This window comes from Rattus norvegicus, chromosome 3 (assembly GCF_021556685.1).
Source record: "Rattus norvegicus strain SHRSP/BbbUtx chromosome 3, alternate assembly SHRSP_T2T, whole genome shotgun sequence".
NCBI lineage: Eukaryota > Metazoa > Chordata > Mammalia > Rodentia > Muridae > Rattus > Rattus norvegicus.
In genome coordinates, this window is record NC_141536.1 from 106,017,933 (window position 1) to 106,036,896 (window position 18,964).

General features: G+C 44.8%; 1 protein-coding gene across 2 annotated transcripts in view; it reads right to left on the reverse strand.

Annotated features, from left to right (window-relative positions):
• Nucleotides 1-4,524: 4,524 nt before the first annotated feature.
• Exd1 (exonuclease 3'-5' domain containing 1) overlaps nucleotides 4,525-18,964 on the reverse strand; it is a 28,052-nt gene continuing 13,612 nt past the window's right edge. For both annotated transcript variants that reach the window (NM_001107761.2, NM_001433379.1), the window contains 7 exon segments: nucleotides 4,525-6,200; nucleotides 8,894-9,085; nucleotides 9,930-10,073; nucleotides 14,319-14,399; nucleotides 14,479-14,583; nucleotides 16,116-16,202; nucleotides 18,905-18,963. In NM_001107761.2, the coding sequence (NP_001101231.1) occupies nucleotides 5,565-6,200; nucleotides 8,894-9,085; nucleotides 9,930-10,073; nucleotides 14,319-14,399; nucleotides 14,479-14,583; nucleotides 16,116-16,202; nucleotides 18,905-18,963 (1,304 nt within the window). In that variant the 3' untranslated portion in view covers nucleotides 4,525-5,564.

An 18,964-nucleotide genomic window follows, 5' to 3' on the forward strand; every position in this document is an offset into this window, starting at 1 on the left:
GACTGGACCTTCATTTTCTGATTTAAGGGAATATTTCAATACACAGCTTTCAGTTGTCCAGCTTTGATTTCCCAATCCTACTTGTGGGTCATTTTCCTCTAATTGCATTCCTTGGATATCACTCCAAAGACCACTTCCTTTCTTACGCACACAACTTATTAGCAACTATTATTATTGTAAATTCTCTTCATCTTACCGCAGTGCACCCCTCCTTCCTCCAGGGAGCAAACAGACAAATGACTGATGGACTAATCAGTACTTCAGGTGTCTTCTTACATGTGCTCTTCAAAGGTCGGGTGGGGGTTGAGCAGGGGCGCAGGCTTTTAATCGCAGCCCTTGGGAGGCAGAGACAGGCAGATCTCTGTGAGTTCCAGGACAGTCGGTGCTACATAGTGAGACCACTTGAAACTTTCCAGAGAGAGAGTGTGTGTTTAAATAAAGTTTCTTTGATGAAACTTGAACTCACCAATTGACTGCCTGACCAGTGAGTCCCAGAGAACCACCATGTCCAGCTTTTACATGGGTGCTGGGTTCCAAACTCAGGTCTTCATGCCTGCATGGCAAAACCTTACCCACTGAGCCATGGCCTCAGCTCCTGGTACTTGGGTTCTTTTTCCCCCTGGCAACTGGGTCCACACCATGTAGTCCAGACTTTGTATTCTCGGTGAGTGAGGGCTTGGCCTGCCTGCATGTCTATGTACCACATGCATACCTAGTACTCAGAGTGGCCAGAGAAGGGTGCCATGTGTCCTGGAATTGGAGCTACAGATGTTTCTGAGCCCCACGTGGGTGCCGGGAATAGAACCTGTGGCTTCTGAACAGTAAGTTCTCAGAATTCCTGCTCTATTTCCTCAGCCCCTAACTCTGTATTCATTCCTCCTGCCCCATTCCCCAAGTGCTGGGATTCCAATCACCACCACACACCATCCCTTTTCCTTTTTTCTTTTGTTTAAGATTTATTTTATGTGTGAGTTCACTGTTGCTCTCTTCAGACACAACAGAAGAGGGCACACTGGATCCCATAACAGATGATTGTGAGCCACTGTGTGGTTGATGGGAATTGAAATCAGGGCCTCTGGAAGAGTAGTCGTGCTCCTAACCACTGAGCCATCTTTCCAGACCTCACATTATCCTTTTTTTTTTTTAAAGACAAAAATCTTAGAATATACCTATAGCTTTTTTTTTTTTTTTTTTTTTTTTGGTTCTTTTTTTCGGAGCTTGGGACCGAACCCAGGGCCTTGGCGCTTCCTAGGCAAGTGCTCTACCACTGAGCTAAATCCCCAACTCACCTATAGCTTTTTATAATGTGCACTGATTTATGTCATCCAGTCACTGTGTAGTAACACACTTCTAACTTTAACTATTGACCCAATTTCCCATCTCCCCTCCCTACCTCAGGATCTGGAATCCCAAGTCAGATTATTCAATGACAGAAAGATTTATATTGGCACTCACTCAACAGCTGAGTAGTTCCTGCTCCCTCCAGTTCTGCAGTGGCCTTGATTCTATTTCCAAGTTTAATTCTCTAAATTTCCCATCATGTCTAAGAGCCACCCATATTTCCAATAAATTCTTTTTTTGCTTACATTAGTTGAGTCAGTTCTTGGCTTGAGGGAACACACACACACACACACACACACACACACACACACACACACACACAGAGGAACATATTGATGCTCTCTACCTCTTTGCCTTGCCTTTCACCGTTGTATTGTATGTTTGGTCCTCTCAACAGGGAAATTCTTTTCCTGCCACAGAGCACCCTCCTACCTCTCAAAGAGCTAGCCCACACACTTCAGAACCAGTACAACTGTCACCTCCTCTCTAAATCTTTTCTGCCTCTCTCAGCATCAGCACAAACTGGTATGCCTTGACCGCTAGCTGTGATTTTACTTAAACATTTTTATTCATGTCTCCTACAAGACCCTAAGGGTTTTTGGTTTGTTTTGGGGGATGGGACGAGAACTTGCATCTGTCACTGATGGGTTGAAAGTCAGGTCATCAGCCTTGGTGGTAAGCACCTTTGCCTGATGAGCCGTCTTATACCCCCCCCTTTTTTTTTTCTTTAAAGAAAATATTTATGGGGCTAGAGAGCCGGCTCCACTGTTAAGAGCATTGGCTTCTCTTCCAGAGGACCAGGTTCAGTCCCTCCCAGCTCTCACACCTGTCAGCAGCTCCAGTGTCACAGGATCCGATACTGTCTCATGATTTTTGTGGGTACCAGGCATGCATGCAAAGCAAAACACTCATACATACTAAATAATAATACCAATCTATCCTAATAGAAAGGATTGATTCAGTATGTAGCAAGAGAACAGTAGGTGGTGTCTGGGGAGATGGATTAGCAGTTAAGAGTATTGGCTGCTCTTCTAGAAGACCTTCCCAGCATCCACATGGCGGCTTACAACCATCTGTAACTCTAGTACTAGGAGATCCAGTGCTCTTTTCTGGCCTCCTTAAAGCACTATGTGCATGGGTTACACTGGCATACATACACAATAACCCTACCCGTATAAAATAAATAAATAATTGACAGAGAACAGTATCTAAGTAGTAACTAGAGTCCTACCTGCAGTCCCCCCCCCACCTCCTCTTCCTGAGGAACACCAGTGACAGCTGTTAGATGTAAACAGCTGATGGGATCATCTGATGACAATGTAAACAGAGGCCGTTTGTGAAGCCTAGGGCTTTGATACCTCCACATTGCATCAGTAGCCTCAGTGACTACTTCTGCATTCCTGGGCTCCCAAATTCCCCCAAGTGCATTACTGTTTACAACTTGAAAGGCACCTGACAGCTCAAACCCAAGCCCTTCAAAAAGGAACTCTGTACTAACAACAAAGCAAGGCCAACAGCCCTGAGGGACAGTAAGTTCCAGGAAGGGAGAGGAGGGAGAGCTCTCTTTAATGTGAGACTTGGGATGTAATCCATACCTCACTTTATTAATTCTGTTCTCTGATAATGTCATATATGTATCTAAGGGATTGTGATTGATCCCCCCACTGTCTCTCATCTCTCTCCCTATCAGCTCCTTAAACAGATTCATAGCTTTTGGTCTTTTTTGAGACCCGTTTAGTTTAACCAGGGCCAACTGTGTGACCACTGGTTCGGAACTACCCACTGGAGCCTGGTGGGGTCACATTAGTGTCACTAGTTGTGTACTAGTGACACTGATTCCCTGCTCACTCCGTCTGTCAGCACTGAAGAGTAGGCCTGAGGCCCTCCTCCACCCAAGTTCACTGACAGACCGGTTCTTATTCAGATGTTTTCTTTTCCAAGACAGGGTCTCACTGTGTACTTCTGGAACCAGCTCTGCAGACCAAGCTAGTCTGGAACTCAGATCCACTGGCTTCTGCCTCCTAAGTGCTGGGGTTAAAAGGGTCTTTTTTCTTACTGTAGGTGACCGGCCCATTCTTGTGGAGTCTTTTGCAACTGTTTTGTGTTTGTGCTGCCATGGCTGTGTCTTGCCCAGAAGAAGGTAATTGTAGCCCTTCTGTCCCTGGCTCCTGAGCCTTAGAGGAAATGGTAGAAACGTCTTGTTTAGGGTTGGGGTCCAATGCCCACCTTTGCTTCCTGCTTTTGTTTTTGAGACAGGCTTTCTCTCTGTATCCCTGGCTGTCCCGGAACTCACTCTGTAGACCAGCCTGGCCTCGAACTCAGAAACCTGTCTGCCTGTGCCTCCCAAGTCCCAGGATCAAAGGTGTGTGCCACCATTGCCTGGCCTTCCTCTGGTTCCGGAGAGCACATAGTGTACCGACATACATGCAGGTAACACTCATACACATAAAATAAAAAATTAAGAACATTCACTTTAAAATCTTTTTTCATGGGCTCCTGGAGAGATGGCTCAGTGGTTAAGAGCACCGACTGCTCTTCCAGAGGTCCTGAGTTCAACCCCCAGCAACCAAATGGTGACTCACAACCATCTGTAATGGGATCTGATGCCCTCTTCTGGTGTGTCTGAAGACAGCCACAGTGTACTCATAAACAAAAAATATATAGAAAATAAAAATAAAACCCTTTTTAACTTAGAGCAGTTTAGTTTGATTTTTGAGATGGGTCTCCTGTGCTTAGGTAGGCTTTGATCTCAGTACACAGCTGAGAAAGACCCTGAGCTTGGATCCTCCTGCTTTGCCCTCTCAAGTGCTAGGATTGCAGGGACAGCCACTACACCCTCCTTTGGTTCTGGAAATCTGAGAGGGAAGAGTAATTCCTTCAATGACACTCATAAAACAATTGATTGTCCAATGCTGATCCTGGACTGTCTCTGCGTCCCCAAGGTGAACCAACAGTCCCATGACAGGAGACTGACAGATTTTTAAAAATTAGTAGAGTGTCTTCCCCATGTAGCCTACATTGGTCTCAGACACCCACATAACCCCCCAAGTGCTGGGCTCAGAGGTGTGCACCACTGTATCTAGCTAGAATACAGATTTCTAAACAAGACTCTAGACCTAGAGGTTCAGATATTACCCTCAATTACTTATACTCTCACACAAAAAAAGAGAGAAAGAGATGATCTGATACCAAAGCAGGTTTATTGACTTGCGAGCACCCCATAAATGCCCTCATTTCAGGCTGTTTTTTTTTCTAAGTGTAACACCTCTAGGCAAACTACAATGAACTCAAATTTTACATTTACCAGAAGGAAATAACAACAAAGAAGCTAGCACTCTGCTCTCTTAAGATGAATGAAATATAAAGAAAGTTGGGGGAATGCCCCCACAGTGACATCACCTGTTCTCTGCCCCTGATGTGATGTGCAAAAGTGCACAGTTCAAATAAGGTTTTTTTTTTTTTTCAGAGCTGGGGACCAAACCCAGGGCCTTGAGCTTGCTAGGCAAATGCTCTACCACTGAGCTAAATCCCCAACCCCAAGGTCTTTTTTTTAAAGATTTATTTATTTATTATATTTTATATATATATACTGTGTACACTGTAGCTGTCCTCAGAGACACCAGAAGAGGGTATCAGGTCTCATTACAGATGGTTGTGAGCCACCATGTGGTTGCTGGGATTTGAACTCACGACCTTTGGAAGAGTAGTCAGTGTTCTTAACCACTGAGCCATCTCTCCAGCCCTCAAATAAGGTCTTAAGGAAGAGCGGTACTTGTGAAGTCAACAAAATACATTTCTAACCTGTATGTAAGGGGTTTTTAGATCTACTTCAATCTAAAGGTAAAACAGAACAAACCCAAACAAATAAAAGCATACACCTTCTGTCTGCTGGTGCTGAACTGGTGGTGTGTGTAGCCGCCCAGCTCTCTGCCACCACAAGAGCTGCCCTGCAACATTCCTAAACCAGATCCTTCCAGGCGCTGAGCCGAGCTTTGCTTTAAATCCTCTAAACCTAAAGATGAGAAGTCCGTATCAGCTACCGGGACTATTTCCTCACACAGTCGGAATGACCTCACCCATTGCTGCTCTTAGGACCCTCCTGATCCAGACAGCGGGCTTCAGCACTAAGCCTAAGGCCACCATTTTCCCCTGAAGCCTGTGGCTGAGACCTAACCAACTGACCCCATGAGAAACTCACAGGGACTCTGGCCTCAGTGACAATCCTAAAACAGATTTAGAGACGGACTTATCCATGAATCTGTCTTCTCCAGGGCTGGACAGGGTGGAAGTGCAGAAACCACAGCATTTTCGGGAAGATGGGAGCTTTCACTTGGTGCTTCCCAGGCTTCCTGAGAAAGAGAAGGCGACACCAGAGTGTCTTCATTTGAGCTTGTTAAAGCTCCTTTATTTTCCACCAACAGCAACTGTTCTATCTCCTCTTTTAAAGAAAACTGTGACTGAAATGCCTGTCTGGGAGGCAGGGACTGGGCTCTCGGGTCTTCTGACCCAGCTGGCTCCCCACACACTGGTTTGCTCTTTTCGCCTTCCTTCCAGGGAGGTACGATTTGTGACTTTTCTGTGGTTTGTTTAGACTCTTTATCCAAATAATTCTCATCCTTATGAGAGTCGTGACATATAAAGCGAGGAACCCGGTCTACACCAGACGTCTTACAAAATAAGAAACCCTGGATGTGCTCCTCTTTCCCCACTGTGCGAGCCCCTGGCTCCTTTGGGTGTAGCAGCGTCCTTATGAGGAGGCCCTGTGCGTTCACTCTGTACTCCTTTGCAGCTCTCTCTCTGCGCTGCTTCTGGAAGTCCTGGAGTTGAAGAAGCTCTGCAGGCAGCTCCATACACGCAGGCTAGGAAAGCAGAGAGACACAGGTTTACAAAGACCTTAACATGACCCTAAAATCCCTCAGGATAGGCAATGAGTGTATTTAAATGTGCTCCTGTAGTGCCCTCTAGTGTTCTCAATATTATTACCATTTAAAATTTTTGATTGTACGGTTTTTGAGTAATTTAAGTATTTAAGAAAATTAAAATCTACATATATGTGTGTGTGTGTAAATATAGAAAATGTGACTTTCCCAGCCTGGCTTCTCTTGGCTTAGAAGGTGCACCCTCTGAAAAGCTATAATATTCAGGTATAGTCCCTGTGCACATGAGCTCTGGTGTGTGTGCGCCTTAGCTTATGATTGTACTAAATGACTTTTTCTGTGTGTCACTGGGACCCCCACCTAGACTTAGTACAGGGTAGATAAGTAGTCTACCTCTGACCTACATCCCAAGTTCTAGATTACAGGTCAATCCCCTCTCCAAGTATGAATTTTTATTTTTTATTTTTTTTCTATTCTTTTTTTTTCGGAGCTGGGGAATCGAACCCAGGGCCTTGCGCTTGCTAGGCAAGCCCTCTACCACTGAGCCAAATCCCCAACCCCAAGTATGAATTTTTATAACTTTATATCTTCAGTATCTTTTTAGGGGGAAGGTTATCATCATGTAGCCCACAATGATATTAGACTTACTATGTTGCCCATGCTCGCCTGGGACTCGACATGCCCTGGCCTCAGCCTCCTGAGGACTGGAAATGCAGGTGTCCACTTTAGAATATTCCTATGTTTTGGGGGGAGTTTGCTGCTATCTGTTTTAAAACAGGTCTCATGTGGCTCAGGCTGGCATAGAACTCACCAGGTAGTACCAGATGACCTTGAACTTCTGACCTTCCTGTGAGCGGGGATTACAGGTGGGAGCCACCATGCCCAGTTTACGTGGTTGTAGGAGTCAAACCCAGGACTTTATGCATACCAGGCAAGAACTCTACCAAATGGTATGTCCCTAGCTCTACTAACTTACTATTTTTAATATAAAGATCTGTCTTGAATATTGTCTCATATTATCACCTCTAAGGGCTGTATGTGTATATCATTACTTCACTACTGAACCTTGATGAACCTTTCTTTCTTCATTACAGAAATACTGAAATAAAGAATGTGTTAGCGGCTGGGAAGATGACTCAGTAGTTAAAGTGCTTGCTATAAGTGTGTGAAGACTGGATCTCGAGCATCCACAGAAAGGCCAGATGTGTGCTGGAGGCCAGCCAGTCTGGGTGGACTTCAGGTTTAGTGAGAGACCCCAGTTCAAAAGATTAAGTCGTGGAGGCTGATGGGATAGCTCAGTGGGTAAATGTGCTTGCTACCCAGCCTGATGGTCTCAGCCCTGAGTTTGATTCTCAGGACCCACAGTGGAAGGAGAAGACCAACCCCTGAAAGCCCACACACATGCATGCAAAATAAATAGATGGATGAATACATAAATAATTGTACATAATTTTTTAAAAGGTAAAGTGGAGAACAGTGAAAGGAAACACATGCGGATGTCTGGCCACCATGATCTCAAGCATGGACTAGCACTCCACACACAGGTACAGACACAGATACACCACACAGGCACACAAGTTCAGGGTCAATCTCAGGTCCGTAAGACTTTGTCTCACAAAACAAGGAGTTTGAGAAACGCTCACTGGTTAAGAGCACTGGCTGCTCTTCTGGAGGACCCAGGGTTTGGTTCCCAGCACCCTCATGGTGGCTCACAACCATCCATAACTCCAATTTCTGGGGATCTGGTGCCTTCTACTGGCCTCCATTCATACCATGTGTATGTGAATGCGCATGCGTGTGTACACACACACACACACACACACACACACACATGCTCTCTCTCACACTCACACACACACATGCTCACTCTCTCACACTCACACAACACTCTCTCTCTCATACACACACAAACATGCTCACTCACTCTCACACTTTCTCACACACACATACACACACATTCTCTCTCTCACACACACACACACACACTCTCTCTCTCACACACACATACACACACACCACACACCATATTCTCTCTCTCTCTCTCTCTCTCTGTCTCACACACACACACACACACACACACACACACACACACACACACACATCTTTTAAAAAGGTAAAAAGAGTGATCTAGGTAGTAGCTCAGCTGGCATTTTACTTGCCTAGCGTGAGTGAAGCCCTGAGTTTTATATGTGCCATTACAGCAACAGGGCATGGGGCACCTCCCTGCAGCCCAACACTGGGTGTGTGGGGGCAGAAGGATCAGGAGCTCAAGGTCATCTTCAGTTACACAGCAAGTCTGAGGAACACTTGGGATCCATCAGTCTGTGCTGGGGGAAGATCTACCATAAGGCTGCCACACAATAGCTGCTTTATCTGTTGTGAAGAGTGGGTATCAGTCAGATCTGGTATCACAAGACTGTAATCCCAGCTGCTCAGGAAGGAGGCAGGACAGACACCAAGGCCATCCTAGACAACTCTGTCAGGCCTTTGCTTAAAACAAAAGTTTAGAAAGGTCTGTGCATGGACTTCATTGGTAGAGAGTTTGCTGAGAAATGTGAGTCCTGTGCTTGATCTCTAGCACTGCAAACACATAGCCAGTCACACAGGCAAGTTCCCAGTACCACTGTGTTCAAGGTGAGGAGAGGCAGAGAATACACCCAGAAGGCTGTACCTACCTCTGTGCCGGCAAGCCGGTCTGCAGACCCATCCCGGTAGGTGTTCAGGTACGCATCCACCAGTGTGGTCAAATCTGACATCACCTCATCCAGGAGCACCAGCCGAAGGGGAAGCAGGTAGGCTGTTTCCAGGGCCAAGATTTTCAATAAAGAGGGTGGAAGGGGTCTTGTCAGCCATACTTCTGGATTTTCCTACAGACAGCAAAACAATTTTTAATTAATACTAAGTAAACTTTAGCTGGGCAGTGGTGGTGTGCCTTTAATCCCAGCACTCAGGAGACAGTGGCATATCTGAGTTTGAGGCCAGCCTGGCCTACAGAGTGAGTTCCAGGACAGCCAGGGCTACATAAAGAAATTCTGAAACCTTGTCTAAAAAACAATGAAAAGGTAAGATTTTTTCTAGAAAACGACTGTTTCCAGTTGCTTAAACTGTCATTTTCTTCTGTTGCTTTCTATTTTCACATATCCACGGCCTTCTGAGCAGGTTCCTGCCTCCCCACACCCAATATACAGTGTCTGTGAGTCAGAGAACAGTAGGGCTGGGAGGGAGGCTGGCATCTGGACTTCTTACTCCAGGTTGGAGGGAGCGAGCCAGTCACAGAGCTTGCCCATTGTGTCTAGGATTGGAGGGAGGGCAGGGCTCAGCTCAGCTGTAGAGCACTTGCTTGCCATAAACAAGGTTCAGCTCCAGCCCTGCAGGAAAGCGCTGGGACAGACAGACTTTACCATATGACCAACCGTAGGTAATAAATACAGTCACAACCCAGGTCTGCACAGAAGGATATTATGCTCTAAGGGAAACTGATAATGCGTTGGGAAAAGCAACTAATGTGATTTGGTTCTGTGTCTTAATTCAAGTACTTTTACATTTATAACCAACAAATCTGGACCCTGGCTTCTGTCCACTTGAATCCACAGACTGCTCCTTGCTGGCACAGCTAAGACTCTGGCAAAGCTAACCACGTCTCTATCCAACAGGGTAACAGTCCTGTGCAGAGCACACCCGAAATTTAATAACACATCTTTCAATACTTACCTGAATCTGTTTCTGTCTCTCTTCTAAAAACAAAAGGTATTTGGGGGCAACTTTAAGGTGTCTGATTAAACACTCCTGCAAAGTACTGATACAGTTTGGAAGAAAGCCACCCGTTTCCATAGAAAACTGAAGGACATCGGCTACCTGGGGTATGAAACAGAAAACAATCAAGACACAGAGAAGGATCTCACGTCAGAGGTATTCTGAGAACTCATCTGTAAGGGCTGAGATGTAGCTATGCTGGTACCATATGACCCAGCATGCCCCGCACCCTGGGCTCCATCCTGGCGAAAGTGAGGTTTTCTGGTGCAAGTCTATAGGTAATTCCAGTACTTGGGAGGCAAAGGCAAGAGGATCATCATCTAAGACCTGGGGAATTAGAGGCCAGCAGCCTGGACTACATAAGATGTGTGTGTGTGTGTGTGTGTGTGTGTGTGTGTGTGTGTGTAAGAGAGAGAGAGAGAGAGAGAGAGAGAGAGAGAGAGAGAGAAGAGAAGAGAAGAGAAGAGAAGAGAAGAGAAGAGAAGAGAAGAGAAGAGAAGAGAAGAGAAGAGAGATCTTTACCATTTTCCCCACAGTCATGCCATGGATGCTATAGGTAAATTTAAAGTAGGTCAACCAACGTATTTTGACAAGAAAATAATAAAGAAGTTAGGTAATAACCGAACTCTCTGTTGTGTGTCTTCTCTTCTTGCTTGGCTGCTTTACAGTTATTACACCGTGGTCGCGGGCAGGGCTGAGGCAGCCGCAGAGCTGTCCACTCAAGGGCTCTTCATTACTCACAGCCACTCTGGCAGATTTTGGTAAAAGGAACACAAACAACACTGACAATTGCTATACTGGGCTGGGGAGTGGCTCAGTGAGTAAAGCACATGCCAGTCATGCCTGAGGATCTGAATCAGAGCTCCAGAACCGTCAGAAAGCAACCTGTGGTAGCACTGTGATCCCAGGACTCCTGGTGCAGAGACAGGAGGAGTCCCAAAGGCTCACTGGCTGGCCAGCCTGGTGGATGCAGTGAACAGCAGGAGAGAGCCCATACCCACGGCCGTGTCCTGACCTCCATGTGTGCACTTGGTGCCTCTGTGCCTGCACCTGCACACCACACACAACACTCACACATGGCATAAATAAGAGTTAAGAAAACCTGCACTGAACATTTATCTGTTGCCACAGGCTACATAGTGACCCCAGTGTATCTCTGTCTACCCTGGCTATGGTAGAGCTTGACAGTGATCCTTGTATGTAGAAGTTGTAGGCAGGATCTGGACTTCAAGGTCATCCTCAGTTTAGAGGCCAGTCTGTGGCATGAGATTCTGTCTTTAAACAGAAAAACAAACAAATAACCCCCCCCAAAAGAACATATCACTTTCTTTTTTTTTTTTTTTCTTCTTTCTTTCTTTTTGGTTTATTTTTCGAGACAGGGTTTTTCTGTATGTATCCCTGTCTGTTCCGGAACTCACTCTGTAGACCAGGATGACCTTGAACTCACAGAGGTCTGCCTGTCTCTGACTACCAAGTGCTGGGATTAAAGGCATATGCTATTACCACCCAGTCTTCTTTTTTTTTTTAAGATTTTATTCATTTATTATATGTAAGTACACTGTAGCTGTCTTCAGACACACCAGAGGAGGGCATCAGATCTCATTACAGATGGTTGTGAGCCACCATGTGGTTGCTGGGACTTGAACTCAGGACCTCTGGAAGAGCAGTCGGTGCTCTTAACCACTGAGCCATTTCTCCAGCCCCAGTCTTCTTATTATTTAAAGATGTATCTAACTTTATTTCATGTGTGTGAAAGAGGGCACCATATCCTCTGGAACTGGAATTAGCAAGCACGTGGTTGCTAGGAACCAAACTTTTGTCCTTTACAAGAGAAGCATATATATGTGTCTATGTTAGTGTGTGCATGCATGTGCACAGACGTATTCATCTACGTGTGTAGGTCAGAAGGATACTGGGAGTCATCTTCTGTCACTGTCTGACTATTCTTTGGGGGCAAAATCTCTTTCTGAACCTGGGGTTTGTGATTTCTCAGCTAGGTTGGAAGTCAGCAAGCCTCAGTGACCTTGTTGTATCTGCCTCAGCTAGGTTGGAAGTCAGCAAGCCTCAGTGACCTTGTTGTATCTGCCTCTCTCAGAGCTGAGGTTACAGGTGTTTACAGGGGCACTCAGCTTGCTACATGGGTGTTAGGATCTAAACACTAATCCTCAGCATCATACAGCAAGCATTTTTAACTGCTGAACCATTTATGCAGCTCTGCATTCTCCCATTTTATATATAAATTATATATGTATATATAATTTTATATATATATAATTTTTGAGCTAGGGCTTTATGTGGTCTAGGCTGGCCTTGACCTCACTATGTAGTTGAGACTGGCTTTGAAATTCTGAATCCCCTTGCCTTGTGATCCTGAGTCTTCCTGCTTGCTACCTACAGAAGACATACTTTGAGGAGGGAGGAATGAGCCAAAAGGCAATGAATGTAAGTGGTTACTGAAAACTGCGACAGACACAGAAGATGAAAACTTAGTAGTTCAAGGTTATCTTTAGCTACATATAGTTTGAGGTCAGAGCTACATGAAGCCCTGTGTAGTGATCTGAATAGGTTTGGCTCCCACAGACTCAAGTGTTTGAATGACTGGCCTACAGGGCATGGCACCATTAGGAGATGTGGCCTTGTTGGGGGGAAGTGTGTCGCTGCGGAGCTGGCTTTGAGGTCTAGTATATGCTCGAGCTGTGCCCAGTGTGGTGTTTTCCTTCTGCTGCCTGCAGATCAAGATGCAGAACTAACTCTCAGCTTCTCCTCCAGCACCTTGTCTGCCTGCCCGCTCCCATGTTTCTCGCCATGATGAGAATGTCCTAAACCTGTGAAATGCAAGTCAGCCCTGATGAAATGTTTTCCTTTATAAGAGTTGCTGTGATCATGTTGTCTCTTCACAGAGACAAAACCCTACCTAAGACACCCTGTTTTGGTGGACAGTTGCAAAGTTGAGGTCAGATTAGGCTACAGAGCAAGTTTCCAGACTTACAGAAAAACCCTGGCAATACTTTTTTTTTTTTTTTTTTTAAAGCAAAGGAGCAGAGACTCCCTGAGAACCTTTAAAAAATTCTTGCTGACACCTTGTCTCTTACTCAGTAAAAGTGATGTGAACCTTCTCACCTATAGGAGAACTTATAAGAACTATAGAACTATAAGAACTATAAGAACTTATAAGAACCAAAAAAAAAAAAAAAGAAGGCCCAAAGGAACCACAAACATAAGAAATGGACATAAGAAATCGTATGAACTTTGTAAGTAGATACACAAAGAGTAAAAATGGGCCGCATATTTAAATAGGACATTGAAATTTTAGGAATTAATCCTCAAAAATAATAATCAATCCCCAAAGGAAAAAAGACCAAGGAAAGGAGGGAAGGGAAGAGGGAAGAACAGGAGGGAGAGGAGAAAGCACCACTGTGACCAGTGGCTTTAGTGTCTAACAGTCAAATCTGAAACCAGAGGAGGTTTAAGGGCAGGGTTAGGCATTTCTCAGTTCTTTAAGGTCCCTTGCAAGAATCAAATCAGCTCTCATCAAGATATTATTCTGAGCCATATCGGTTTTTTTCATCTTTAAGAAATAATTTATTGGGGTTGGGGATTTAGCTCAGTGGTAGAGCGCTTGCCTAGCAAGCGCAAGGCCCTGGGTTCGGTCCCCAGCTCCGAAAAAAAGAAAAAAAAAAAAAAGAAATAATTTATTTAGTTTGTTTTATGTACCACCTGTATACCTGGTGCCTGCAGGGGTCAGAAATGAGCATCAGCCCCCCTGGAGCTGATGAGTGTGTGGGTGCTGGGACCAAAGCTCAGGTCCTTTGCCAGACCAACAAGTGCTCATAACCACTAAGTCATCTTGCTAGCCCCATAATATAATAGCTTCAACAACCTGTACCCTGAGGCACACGTTAAAGAAAAGACATGATTATTCCTTTCACATGAGGTCAATTTAAGTTTCTGAATGTCGCGCCACACCGACCTTCCTTCTTACTTTTATAACTCTGAGCAAAGAGAGATGACGTCCTCCTCAATGATTCTAAGTAACTTCTCCATACAATTTTTATAGCTCAACAAGTGTTCTCACAAGTTATACACATAATTCATGTGAGAAACGGGCAGGAATGGGCATTTTTCTTTTTTTTTTTTTTAAGGGTCTCCCTCTGTAGCATTGGGTGATGTAGAGCTCTCTATGTAAACCAAGCTAGCCTTCAACTCACAGAGATCCACCTGCCTCTGCTTTTCTTCCAGGAGTGAAGACATGTGCCACCATACATCTGCATGGCCATTTCTCAGATAGAGAATCTTTTCCACTAGGATCCCTGTGTGTTGGTTTGACTCCTGCATTCCCCCTCATACCTGTGTGTCAAAGACATTGCTCAGCATGATTCCATACTGATGAGACAGGCAATCAGACAGCCAGCGACAATCGTGGATAACCTAGGGGGTCAAGGAGGGGACAGGGCTATTAGACCCTGGCCATAACCCCATTACCACAGGAGTCAGTGTCTACACTCACCTTTAAGATTCTCTTGTCTTCTAAGATCATCTGAAGTCCATTGTTGAAAGCACGGCTTCCCAGAAGGAAAATATCAAACAAGTAAACTCGGCTGTTTGTGGCTACCTACAACAGACACCACCACAGGATGAGGACAGAGCAGAGGACAGGGGATAAGGACAGACCAGAACAGACCTGAGGACCAGAAATACAGGACATGGATGAAAACGCCAAACACCTTCACTGTTAAGCTGGCAGCGGACATTCAAATGGTACTCAGGAAAAACAACTTTTTTGTTTTTTGTCAAAGTCAGGGGGTTTTTGCTTGTTTGTTTGTGTAACCCTGGCTGTCCTCAAACTCACACTATAGACCTGGCTGGTCTCCAACTCAGAGATCCACCTGCCTCTGCCTCCTGGATGCTGGGATTAAAGGGCTATGCCGCTACTTGGAGGCTTTTTCCCACAGACTGTGTCTCTTAATGGAAACTAGGCTAGACTAGCTGGCCAGTAAGTCCCAGGACCTGTGTGTTTCTGCCTTTCCAGTGCTGGGATTACAAGCACATTATACTATACTTGGCTTTTGAAGGTTGTTGAGTTCTAGGTATAGCATTCAGGTCCTAACAACTGAAGTATCCTCCAGCCCTTAAACACAATGTTGACTAAAAAGTAAATGTGCCTTCATCACTCCCCGTCCCTCTTGACAACTGTCCTTGGTGGTGGCATCTGTACTGAAGACAGGGATGTAGCAACTGAGAAGACTGCAGGGAAAACTACTGAGGGCCCATGAGATGGCCGAGCTGGTAAAGGTACTTGCCACTAACACTGAGAACCAGGGCTCAATCCTACGGATGTACACTACACGGTAAAAGAGACTGACTCCTGCAAACTGTCCTCTGACCTCCACACACGCTGCCATATCCATATACTGCCCCAGCCCCAAATAGATACATGGAATTTTTTGACTTTACATTTTTAATATATTATGTGCATGAATAGTTTGCCTCGTGCATGTCTGGTATCCTCCAAGGTCAGATGTGGCCACTGGATTTCCAGCAACTGAAGTTACAAGTAGTCATGAGCTGCCAAGGGGTTGCTGAGAATTAACCAGGTTCTTCTGTAAGAACAGTAAGAGCTCTTAACCCTTGATCCATTTATCCAACCCTCTCTTTAAAGAGTAACTGAGAAATGGAAGAATGGAATTCCTAGGGCTCAGGCTGTATGCAGCTCGGTGAAAGACTGGGTATCTAGAATGTACAAGGCTCTACAAGTACTAGGTTCAACCCCTAGTACTTCCAGGAAAGAAAAAGAAACCAATAACGGACCAAAGTGAGTTACAGACTAGTTTGTGAGCGGCGGTAGTGGCTCATGCTTTTAATCTCAGCACTCTGGAGGCAGAGGCGAGTCTCTAGTCTACAGAGTGAGTTCCAGGACAATATATATATATATATATGTTTATATTTTTATATATGTTTATATTTATATGTGCATATACACATATATGTATAGACACACACACCTGAACACTTGGGGAGTGGATATAGGAGGAATGAGGGGTTCAAAGGCTAGCAGGTATACAAGTTCAAGGCCAGTCTAGGCTATATAAAATCATGCCAGAAACAAAACCAAAGAAAACATTTTAGTTTTAAAAACTCTTTTACCTGAAGCCAACAGAGTTTCCCATGGCGACACACATTAGCTCCTTCAGCAGCGACACTCAGGACACTCTGCTTCTTAATGTGGAGCATCTGTTAAGAAAAGGAACACACCTTTAGTCCCAGCAATTGGGGGTCAGAGGCAAGCAGAGCTTTGAGTTTAAGGCCAGCCTGGTTTACAGAATGAGTCTAGGACAGCCAGAGTTACACAGAGAAATCTCGTCTCAGACAAACACAAAAGAAAGAAAAGGTTTTGGAGGAACAGATGTCTTTTTTGATACTGTGAGGCTAAAAACCATACCTTGACAAGTGATAAATACTGGGTTTGGGGGAAGGGTTGAGAAAGGGTCTCATATCTCAGGCTGACCTCCAACTAAGTTATGGAGCCCAAGCTGGTCTTAGCCTCTTGATTGTCTGTTTTTAACTACCAATGTGCTGGGATCATAAGAATGTAGCAAACATCTAGTTGCTTAGATTGTACGTGTGTGTGTGTGTGTGTGTGTGTGTGTGTGTGTGTGTGTGTGTGTACATTCTCTTGTGAGTATGTGTGTATACCTGCATGTGAGAACAGAGATCCGTAGTCTGGTATCTTCCCCATCACTTCCCACTTTACATTTTTTTTCCGATCTACTTGTTTATTTCATGGATGTGAGTAAACTGTAGCTTCTTCAGACACACCAGAAGAGGGCAGCAGATCCCCATTACGGAGGGTTGTAAGCCATCATGTGGGTGCTGGGAATTGAACTCAGAACCTCTGGAAGAGCAGTCAGTGAGCCATCTCTGACTTAACCACTGAGCCATCTCTCCAGCCTCCTCACTTTACATTTTTGTTTGTTTGTTTTTTTTTGTTTTTTTTTTTTGTGGTTCTTTTTTTCGGAGCTGGGGACCGAACCCAGGGCCTTGCGCTTCCTAGGTAAGCGCTCTACCACTGAGCTAAATCCCCAGCCCACTTTACATTTTTGAAGACAGTTTCTCAGTGAGGAGCTCACTGGTTTGGTTAGACTAGCTGTCTAGCAGCTCCAAGAATCTTCCCATCTCTGCACTCTCAGGACATGCTCTGGGAATGAACACACACACACACACACACACACACACACACACACACACACACACACACACACACACCAGGCCTGGTGGTATCTGTCTTCCAGGCTACTTGGAAACTAAGGTGGGATTGAGTTGGAAGACAGGCTGAGAATATTATGGAGACCTTGTCTCTGAATCAGAGACCCCTGCACACCCAATTATAAGTTTATATATCCAACACAAAAGTCGGTGACTCTCCTGAAGTCCATCTGAACATGAGGACAGTCATTTCCGTTTTCCAAATTCATTGAGATAATACCTAAACACCATCTGGAGCAGTCTTTTGAAAATGTAAGTCAGGAGCAGGGTGTGGTGATGTACTCCAGTAATCTGAGAGAGGTGGAGACAGAAGGCTTAGGAGTTCTAGGTCAAACTCAGCTACATGGGAAGTTTGAGGCTGCATGGACCATATGAGACCCAGTCTCAAAAATCCAATTGCTCACCCTAAGGTCAGCCAGTCTGGTATGGTAGGGTACACCTATAATCTTACTCTGGAGGCACTGAGGTAGGCAGATCTGTGTTCAAGGCCAGATAGAGGCATTCTCGAAAATAAATAAATAAGTCAGGGGAGATAACTCAGTGGGAAAGTGCTTGCCTTACAAGCACTCATGACTTTGAGTAGTTCTAGGCTACCCTGGGCTAGCTCTGACTGAGCAGACCTGACGACCCGTGTTTGGTATAAAAAGGTTGGTGCAGTAGTGCATATCTGTAAGTCCAGCATTCCTACTGTGTGATGGGTGACAGAGTCAGGATAACCACACAGAAGCTTTGGGTCAGTTACCTTGAAGCACACAGCACAGTGGCAGAAACAAGAAAGAAACTGCTTCAAATAGTAGGAAAAACTGATCCCGAAGGATGTCTGCTGACCTCTATGTACATGCCATTGTACTCATGCCTAAGCATACACAGATACATAGGTGTATACATACATGGTTATATATACGTATACATATATATGCACAGATAAAACTAAAGTAAAAAACACAAAGCATCTGGTGAGATGGTTCAGTGGATGAAGGGTGGCTGCTCTCACAGAGGACCTGGGCTTGATTTCTTGTACCTACACAACCAAGTCCCAGAGAATCTGATGATGTAACAGGGTCCCAGATTTGGTAGGTCCCAAGATCTTACTTAGCACAACTGATTCATGGTGGATACAATTAGACTGTAAAACTCAGTATGTAGTCAGGAGCACCTGCCAAAACTAAAAAACAGGTCTAATCTATCAAATCCCACAGTTAGAGAAAGTCTCTAAATATACTAACCTTGCTTTTTGGCTTCTGCAGTTGCACTTCTAGCTAACTGTTCTTGTTAACTGAAATATGTCAACCCAAGACATAGTTTTGGTGCTTAAAAGCTCACCCTGAGAAAGGCTTGGGCTGTACTGGGATCCTGCACACCCAGTGTAAGTCATCACCTGGCTAATAGAGACTTTCTATTGGCTTAACCCCATGTCAGAGCAGTCTTCTTTGGCGAATACCCCAGAACAATGCCCTTCTCTGAACTCCAAATACACTACATGGATGTGATGCACGAACACACATGCAAGCAGAACACCCAAACACAGAGTATTTTAAAAACTATTTAAAAATAATAAAACTACCAAAATACTCTGTTACTAGGGAAAACATCAAGATCTGAAAATCAACTTGTAAGATACAGAGAGGATATCTATACAGACCACACTGGGAATGACTGACCGTACTTACCGCAGCACCAAACTTCTGCTGGAACTGATCAATGACCGTATACGTCACCTCCTCTTCCTC